Genomic DNA, 9,885 nt, shown 5'->3' with positions numbered 1-9,885 from the left:
AAAAAAAAGCAAGCAGCAGCTCCCTCTGGTGGATAGGCTTGGTTTGATGTGGTAAGTCTTGGAGTCTGCTCTCAGAGGCTCCGCCCCTGCCTGATGGGAAATGAGCAGCAGGAGGTGAAGTACGCACCTTCACAGACTCAATTGCGGAGTCCCCACCCCCAGTCAGGATCGCAATTGCAATGGGGGAAAGGAAAAAAACAAAAAGCAAAAAACCGAGTCTCTCTTAGTTTCCAATAGCTTTGCTCAAGACGCTATGCGCTGCTGAAAATGAGCTGGGAGCTCCTACATTTTGAGCGCGCGCCTGGGCCTCCACCCGCCACCGACTCTTTGTTAAAGGTCCGGTCGGTGTGCGCCTTATTTCTTCCCTGTGGGGACCCGGGATTCGCGCAGTCCGTGCAGGGGGCGAGGTGTGCCGTGGAAATGCGGTCCTTGGTCCTGTTCCCAAAACCAAGTTCGAATTGCTTGCACCTGGCGCAGTCGCCACTCTGGCCGCTTCCCACCGAGGAGTGCGCCTCCCCAGCACAGCTGCTTCTCACAGCCCCAGATGCCTCTGATTCCCCGCTGAGATGGCTTAGGGCTGGGGGCTATTCCTTCTCTTGCACCCCGCTACCCAGCAGTTATCTATGGAGTGGGTTTCTGTCTCCAAGGGCAGCCAAGCATTCTATACCTATTCCCCAGAGACAGTTCTATGAGCGTGTTCCGACTCTGTCTCTTCCCTTTGTCTCTCGGACACTGCGCACTTGCGCCATGTTGGGCTGGGGATCTTACCTCCCCTGCCCGTCCTGGGCTGGCCTGTCCTCGGATCTCCCCCCGTTCGTCCCCACTCACTCAGGTATCCTTGAGGTTCTATTCCTTCTAGAGTTTGTATTTTCTCCTTCCGCTCTCTGAGATGAAGGTAATATCCTTCTCAGGTCGAAAAACGGTGGGGAGGGAGTTTACGGAGCTCCCTTCCTCTCTGCCATCATGGCTCCACCCCTAATTTTTTTATTTTTAATGTCTTTATTTTATTTTGAGAGAGAGAGAGAGACAGAGAGTGAGTGGGGGAGGGGCAGAGAGAGAGGGAGACACAGAATCTGAAGCAGCCTCCAGGCCTGACACGGGGCTTGAACCCACCGACTGTGAGTTCATGACTTGAGCTGAAGTTGGATGCTTAACTGACTAAGCCACCCAGGCGCTCCTTTTTTAAATTTTTTAATTAAGTAATTAATTAATTTGCTAATGATGTTCTTATGCTGATAATAAAAAAAGATTTTAAATGTGAGAATGGCTCATTATGGCCATTCTTTAAGAAGTTTAAGTGGGGAGCTGGGAGCACATTGTATTAAAGCTAAACAAAGCCCTCTTCTTGAGGTTAATGGAGGTGAAAGCCTTATGTCAACGGCTCTGGGTTTGCACAAGGTTCTCCAAACCCAGAAAACAAAGTGGTTTGTGGTCCTTGAGGGTAATAGGGGGACTTAACTGCCTTGTAGGAAATAAAGTATATAATAGTTAACTAGGTATGTCCTAAGATGAGGACCTTTGTCTTTCTACAGGTCTAGCTTTTTTGCTTGCCAGTGTGTCCTACCTCATTGGCACCAACCTCTTTGCTGTGTTGGCCAACAAGATGGGTCGGTATGTAGCCTGGGACTCTGGAGAATAATAGGAATATAGGATGAGAGAGCCTTTTGAGAGTATCCCTGCACCTAGGATAATGAACAGCTTCTCTGAGATTTAAATTTTAGAACAAGTACACATAGATAAAAACTACCCACAATGAGGATAAGGGTGGTTAGGTGCTGAGGAGAGTATGGAGAAATGATGGCCCTGAGCTGGTTGTGAAAGATAACCTTTACTTTCCAGATGTTGGTTGTCTAGTTGAAGTACTAAAATAACCTCACAGAGAACAGCCATGAAAAAGCTCAGTACTTTGGGGGCAGTTGTTATCAGACTGTGTTCCATAGATTCCTAGAGTGTTTTATTTTTTTAATTATTTATTTATTTATTTTTAATTTTAATAGTTTATTGCCAAATTGGTTTCCATATAACACCCAGTGCTTCTCCCCACAAGTGCCCCCCACCATGACCATCACCCACCTCCCTCCCCCTCCTCCTTTAGTCTAATGGAAAAAAGACAGCCTCTTCAACAGGTGGTGTTGGGAGAGCTGGACAGCAACATGTAGATAAATGTGCTAGAGCATTTTAAAGAGGTATCTCAAAGGTCAACAAGTAGAAAAGGTTGTGAGCTAAAAGATACGAGTATGGATTCTGTTCAACTACAATGAAAACAGCTTTAATTTTATTTGGAGCTCAGATTTCTTTGCTATTAGAAGTCAGAAAAGGAAAGAAGTTTGGTATTTCCTGTGGCTTTTGAGATGGACCTTGAAGACCATATAAAATATGAATGGGTGAGACAGTCTGAATTGGGAAGTAGCATGAATTAAGTTTGAGGGTTACTCCCAAGGGGCAAGTACCTTCTGTGTAAGCTGATTCCTCTCCTAGAGGAAGAAAGAATATGTTCCTTGTACCTCCTCTGCTTCTACTATGAAAAAGATATGGAGCTGGGAAGAGATGAGGGCATGGAAAAGACAGGGAAAGGACTAACCTGATTATAAAGAAGTCATATAGAGATGTTTTCATCTTCTCACATCCTAAGGGTTTCCTGGAATTAGGGGTGGTAGAACTGATCAGTGTGGTTGAGATAGGTGGCTGGTGGAAGGGATTTCTCCCTTTAGCACTATTTGCTGATGTCTCTTTTCTTCCAGGTGGCTGTGCTCCCTGATTGGGATGATGGTAATAGGTACTAGCTTGCTTTGTGTAAGTATAAGTTCTAGGTGTGTGTATATGAGAGAGAGAGAGAGAGAGAGAGAGAGAGAGAGAGAGAGAGAGAGAGAGAGACCCAGACATTTAAAGACCATTTTTCTTTAAAATGAACAGAGGGTTAACTTAACAATGATTGCTGGAAGGACTGTTTCTGCATGGGTGGGAATTTAGCACTGGGAGAGATGCCATCAGGCATGCCATTAAAGGAGGAGGGAAAAAGGGAGGAAGGGTAACTGTAGCCAGAGGTTTGAGGCCCTATTTATGGACACATGAAACTATCCATGTTGGTATCTATTTCTGGGCCAACAGAGTGATGAATTTTATGACTTAATGTATTCATACCACCCTGACATGACCCTAGGGGAACCATCATCTGAGTTGCAGGCTCTGGTGCCAGAATGTTTGGTAGAAAAAGAAAGAAAGAAGAGCTTTTCTGTTTTCAAGAGCCCCCTTCAAGCTCTCTAAGCCTTCATTTTCTCTTCTCCATAATGGGAATCATCAGCACACTTGTCTCCTAGGCTTGAGGGAGATGTGACTAGATCTGTAAGGCACTGAATTCAGTGTTGAAGACAGGCTGGGGGTCCTGATCAGGAACATAAGCTCCACAGTCATCCCCAGCTTTTCCATTTGCTGCTGTGTGACTATGAGCTATAATGACATGTCACCTCTTCTTGCTCAATATCCCCATCTGTGTAGGGAGGATTCTGATAGCATTTCATAGGATTGTGCATACAAGTTGCAGCAGTGTCTGGCACATAGTGAGCCCACAGTAAATCTTAAACCAAACTGCTGATAAAATATAAATACCCCTTGGGAGTAATCCCTAACATTGTGTTTAGCCACTATCATCTAAATGATATGTTAAACCTCTGAGGGGGTAAACGTTTTGGGGCAGGTTTAGGTAACCAGTGCTCAAGGAGGGAGGGAGGTAAGGAATCAGCAAAAGAGGAAAGTAAGGCTTTCAGTGGGGGATTGGGAAGGCAAAAGAATGAGTTTCACTAGCTTGATGGGGCAGCACCCCAAACTTTGCCACCTGACCCTCTAGATTATAGGTAATTGGCTGTTGGTGTCTTTTGTCTTGCTCCAGTAGCTACCAATTTAGAATTTAACTAAAGCCTTTGAATGTTTCTAATAGAAAAGGGAGGAGATTCCATTCAGTGAATAGTGAGGACAGAAATGTGTGTCTGGGGAGGGAGGTTAAAATAAGAGGAGAATTCATGCAATAGAAGCTCAAGAAACAGAAGAGCACCATTGTTAGAGTCAAATTTGAGGTTTAGACTTATTAGCTTAACTTTGGATAAAACATTTAAGCCAAATGGCACCAATCTAGCTTTCATATCTTTAAATTGGATGTAAAGATTCTTCTTCATAAGGAGATGTGATAATCCAGGTACTTAATTCATGTAGTGCACAGCATGTGAATAATAAATACATTTTGCATGAAAATCCTCTCTTTCTGTGGTGACTCAGGTGAACTCCTGACGAACTCTTCTCCCTTCCCCATTGCAGGTTCCTCTGGCTCATAATATTTTTGGTCTCATTGGGCCCAATGCAGGGATTGGCTTTTCCATCGGTAAGAGTGACTTTAAAGGAGACAAGAACCTCCTGAATTGTGGCCTTGGGTCAGATAAGAGGAGGTATATGGAAAGATAGAAGGAGGAAGAGGGCTGCTGGTAAAAATGTGGACTCCTAACTCCTACCAGGAATGTGTCAGGGCTAAGTGGAAGGATAGCAGGCAAAAAGACTAAAGGAGGATAAGAAGGAAAGATTCCACAAAAAGGGAAGGGACTATGAGTAGAGCTAACAGTGTCCTGTTTCCTCTGGCCACAGGTATGGTGGATTCCTCTATAATGCCCATCATGGGACATCTGGTGGACCTGCGTCATACCTCAGTGTATGGGAGTGTCTATGCCATAGCTGATGTAGCTTTTTGCCTGGGCTTTGCTCTAGGTATGTTGGCAGGGGAGAGGGGAGTACCCAGGACCTGGTGTCCCATTTCCTCTTATCTATTGTTTACCAGCTGGCAATAGTCAGAAGGCTGATTCTCTGGGGTTTCTGAAGATATTTGACTTTAGGACATCCTTTGGTTCACCCATTGCCCCTTGCAAGGCTCAATAAATACTTGTAAATTTGGCTTATTCCTCACAGGCCCGTCCACTGGGGGAGCCATTGTGCATGCCATTGGCTTCCCCTGGCTTATGGTCATCATTGGGGTCATCAACATCATGTATGCTCCTTTCTGTTACTCTGTTACTGCCTGAGAAGCCCCCCAGCCAAGGAGGAAAAGCTGGTAAGGGGCTCTGACTGGTGCTAAAATAATCTTCTGGGGTTTTTTTTCCATCTCTCTCTCATTTTGTTTTCGACGTATGCTGTTTCCTCCCTCATTGAATATTTTTCTGCTTTGCCATGTTTTCTGATCTCATTTTCACCTTTGTCTTTCCTTTGTTCTCTTCCTTATTTTCCCTTCTCTACATAACAATTTTGCTTCTTACACTGGGTGGTTAAGAGGATCCTAAATAAAGAAGAACAATGAGAGGCTTAGGTGCAGGGGCCATCAAAGGCATCCTGTACTTTAGTTACTAGCAGAATGTGAGTTATGAAATTATTTCCCCAAAGAAGGCAAATTCCTCCAGGCTCATTCATTCATTCATTCATCTATGTCTGCCATTACCTTTATCAGGCCATCATTTAAAGTATAAAACCTCAGGGAAGAGAACCACAATATATGATTTTAGTTAATAAGATACTTTCCTTTTATTGCAACATGAGCACCCTAAGGGTCCTGGTGGCTTTAGTGAGGGTTATAAGGGCTGCTCAAAGGGATGAAAGGAGACAGGTCTGATAGGGGATGGATCCAGTTTCAGCTGGCTCCCTGGTGTAGCTTGTATTACCACATTAAGATTCAATTAACAGCATACCAGATATTTCTCTTGACTAGAGTTGTTACACCTGTGTCTTGGGAGGCCTATGCCTATACATAAATCAGAAAAAGAATCATACACTGTTTCTTGAGTCTTTCTCAAACAACACTAGATTTGAATGAGCTAGTGAGTGAAGGGAACTGGGAGACTGGTAAAAGATATGCAGTAATTTCTTTTCCTGCCTCTTGTTTCAGGAAATTCTTAGCCAGAACTTTCCCATGGAGACCCAGATATGTGCAACTCAGAAGCCCACAAAGGAATTTCCTCTGGGAGAGGACAGTGATGAGGAGCCTGGCAGTGAGGAATAGCAGTGGAAGGTGGTCTCTGAATCTTGTCACATGTGGATCCATGAGCCTTGGACTTCAGTGACCAAAGAGTGACCACCTCTTTCCCTAATCACCAGATCTCTATGGGCTGCTCAACAGGCTTCACTTCCCTCTCCCCTGGGTATCTCTTTTCCTCCCCTTCCATGAGTGCCATTCCTTGGTTCTCTCCTTATCTATGTAACCCATAGCTCTTCATCTAAGTTTTGCTGCCTCAAGTGGTTCATCTTTTATGGGAGGACATAGTGATGCTTTCTCCTAGGCTGTTGTAAGGCTAATTAAACTTAAGCTTTAGTGGATTCTGCAAGAAGTGACTCATTCTATGGAAACAGTATTGAGCACAGATGTCCCTGAAACCAATGGGGTAAATGACAAACCTCATTGCATCTGTTATCTGATTTTCTTTGACAAATCCCCAACAGACCATAAAAACTTTGTCCTCTGTTCCTCCATTTGGTATTTCCTGAGTTTTCGCAGCTGTGTTGAAAACATTGTATTGCTGCCAAATTGCCAGTTTGGGAAATTGTTTGCTTGGCTTTTAGAAGCTGGGTGGTTTTTATGTGGGTAAACCTATAGCTCCTAAAGTGATTTTGTCTTCAGTGAATGGGTAGCTGGGTTTCTACCTTTCCTAAACCTCTTTGACTCTTAGAAATAAAAGCAGGAGGACAGAAAAAAGAAAACAATTTATTAACTCCAAGATTTTACCAGAGGAAGTGGAAAGAAACTTTCCTGAAATCCCTTCAAACAGTGGATTTCCTATACAAGGATTATAATGGGTAATAATTCTCACTTGTTAATGAATAAGATATTAGCTAATTCAGACATAGTAAACTAGATGCTATTTTATAGCAAAAGAGAATATATGGGCAAATGTATAGGTCCTAAAATTTTTTGACATTTTATTATCTTTTTCAAAGTTATTAAATATGGGGTTTTAAAAAGATGAGAGTCATGGCACCCACTTGTAAGTAGTTTGCCATATATGTTAGCACACAGGATATGCACAGTATAAAAATGATCATTAATGCAAGTTAGTATACATTCTGTATTAAGGTACAAAGAGGCAGAAATGCTCATAGTCTGGGTGGGAATAATGGTAGAGATGGAGGTGGAGGCAGGAATGGAAAGGCCCACAGGTGCAGGCTGTGGGTGTACTTCGATATCAGATTGAGATGTTCAAACTTTACGCTGGAATGGTATCTGTCTCTGAGTATTACAGTTCTTTGCAGGAGTTTGCTGGGCTCAGTAACAACCCCAAATTACTGGAACAAGTTCAAGCTGAACCTGAGTGAATCCTTATTACTTGTACAATGGATACCTGATTTATGGATATATTTTTAGAGGGTTAGTATTAACTAGACTTACCTGATTTTCAAAATCAGATGTGTCTATATTGTCATTTAGTCAACATGATATTATCTCAGAATTCGAAGAGCCCAAGGTAAAATTAGAAAATCCTTTGTCAGAATATGTAAGCTGTAACTACAAATGTACACTGAGTACATTTGGCTCCCTGTACCAAAGTGGGCGTGATATAAGGTAGGGTGCAGAAGAGTCAGGGGTACTGATGATGATACACTCCTCTTACATGTGGAGGAAGATTTATAATAAAAAGTGGGCTTGTTACAAAAATTGTTACCACATTTATAAAGTAGGAAGAATTTTTAAATTTAAAGTTTAGTTCATTAACATTCAGTGCAATATTGGTTTCAGGAGTAGAATTCAGTGATTCATCACTTACATACAACATCCAGTGCTCATCACACGTGCCCTCCTTAATACCCATTACCCATCTAGCCTATCTCCCACCTACTTCCTTCTGTCAACTTTCAGTTTGTTCTCTATCATAAAGAGTCTCAACTTAAATTTAAAAAATAATAAGTTAATAATAAAAGAGTTTCTTCTCAAAAACAGGAAGAATTTTTTAAAGAACCCATCCCAGGGGCCCCTGAGTGGCTCAGTCTGTTGAACATCTGGCTTTGACTCAGGTCATGATCTCACAGTTCAAGCCCTATTTCAGGCTCTGTGCTGAAAGCTCAGAGCCTGTAGTCTGCTTCAGATCTTGTATCTCCCTTTCTCTCTCTGCCCCTCCCCCGATCACATTCTCTGTCTTTTTCTTTCTCTCTCTCTCCCTCTCAAAAATAAATAAACATTAAAAAATAAAGAGGGACCCATCCTTGACTTGTCAGTTAGCATTAAGCAACATAAAAGATATATTTAAGGGGAAAACAATGGACATAATTTATAATAATTATAATTTATTATACAAAAGTTAACACATACTACAAAGTAAGTCAGGGAGCATTTTTTATTTTAGATCACAAATAGATCATAAACATAGTCTATGTTTGGAAAAAATATAAAAGGAGAATACCATAAAAATAATAAATGGGATTGTTCTTTATTCATGGCTTTATATACGATATGAAGAAAAGAATGTATTATAAACTTTTCACATTTATAAGTGATACTAAGTTTTTCTAAAGATACAAAATCAGCCACAATATATATATTTTTAAGTAGCATACAATGTCAGATGACCTCCTCTGTGGAAAAGATGAAGATGTGCATTTTCTCCTTTGGAAAGAGAGGAGTTGAAGAGACCATAAACATGTTTATAAGATGATGGACTCTGAATTACCAATTATGATACAACAGAAAAGACAGTTGGTCTAATGAGCCAGTGAAATATTGCGCATTCTCAGAGGAAGTGTTGGAAACAAACCAAAAGACATTTCTTTCCAAAGTACAAAATCTGGGGGGCACCTGGGTGGCTCAGTCAGTTAAGCATCCAACTTCAGCTCAGGTCATGATCTCATGGTACGTGGGCTCAAGCCCCGCATCGGGCTATGGGCTCTGTGCTAACAGCTCAGCACCTGGAGCCTGCTTCAGATTCTTTGTCTCCCTCTTTCTGCCCCTCCCCTGACCACACTGTCACCCAGTCTCTCAAAAATAAATAAATGATAAAAAAAATTTTTTTTTAAGGCGGGGGGCCCCTGGGTGGCTCAGTCGGTTAAGCGTCCGACTTCAGCTCAGGTCATGATCTCATGGTTTGTGAGTTCGAGCCCCGCATCTGGCTCTGTGCTGACAGCTAGCTTAGAGCCTGGAGTCTGTCGTCAGATTCTGTGGCTCCCTATCTCCCTGACCCTCCTCTGTTCATGTTATCTCTCTCTCTCTCTCTCTCTCTCTCTCTCTTTCTCTCAAATAAATAAAAACAGTAAAAATAATTTAAAAAACAAAGTACAAAACCTGGGTGGAAGATACAACACCAACAAATTAAGGCAGTGCCTATCTTGAAATATACAATAGTTAAAATGCAAAAATATAATTCAACTGTGTACAAAAACAAAACAAAACCGTGCTTCGCTTCATGCCTCCTCACCCTTGAATATGATCCTCCAGCTTCAAATTTTTAGGTGTTTTATTTATTTACTTTTGTTTTTATTTTTACATCTAAGAAATGTACTCAGTTCTTTCTTGATTTAGTATATCTTTAAAATTATTTTAATAGTTTATTTTCAAATTGGTTTCCATATAACACCCAGTGCTTCTCCCCACAAGTGCCCCCCACCATGATCACCACCTCCTTCCCTCCCTCCCCCTCCCCCGTCAGCCCATGGTTCGTCTTCAGTATTCAATAGTCTCTCATGATTTGTGTCCCTCACTCTCCCCAGCTCCCTTTCCCCCTTCCTCTCCCTATGGTCCTCTGTTAGGTTTCTCCTGTTAAAATTATTTTTACAGAAGTGCTGATGCATAGGAGCACATGTACCCCAATGTTCATAGCAGCACTTTCTACAATAGCCAAATCATCGAGAGAGCCTAAATGTCTATTTTTAAATTAA

The 9,885-nt window shown here is 42.0% G+C and overlaps 1 protein-coding gene across 1 annotated transcript in view; it reads left to right on the top strand.

Moving 5' to 3' along the window:
• SLC18A1 (solute carrier family 18 member A1) overlaps positions 1-6,222 on the top strand; it is a 27,561-nt gene extending 21,339 nt beyond the window's left edge. Inside the window, 7 exon segments of the mRNA XM_029941614.1 lie at positions 1,533-1,611; positions 2,742-2,793; positions 4,309-4,372; positions 4,630-4,749; positions 4,948-5,042; positions 5,045-5,089; positions 5,915-6,222. Of these exon segments, the coding sequence (XP_029797474.1) occupies positions 1,533-1,611; positions 2,742-2,793; positions 4,309-4,372; positions 4,630-4,749; positions 4,948-5,042; positions 5,045-5,089; positions 5,915-6,028 (569 nt within the window). The 3' untranslated portion in view covers positions 6,029-6,222.
• Positions 6,223-9,885: the final 3,663 nt, after the last annotated feature.

This window comes from Suricata suricatta, chromosome 1, assembly GCF_006229205.1.
Source record: "Suricata suricatta isolate VVHF042 chromosome 1, meerkat_22Aug2017_6uvM2_HiC, whole genome shotgun sequence".
In the NCBI taxonomy this organism is placed as follows: domain Eukaryota; kingdom Metazoa; phylum Chordata; class Mammalia; order Carnivora; family Herpestidae; genus Suricata; species Suricata suricatta.
Note: the sequence above shows the minus strand (reverse complement) of the source record. Positions and strands in the feature narration are given on the sequence as shown.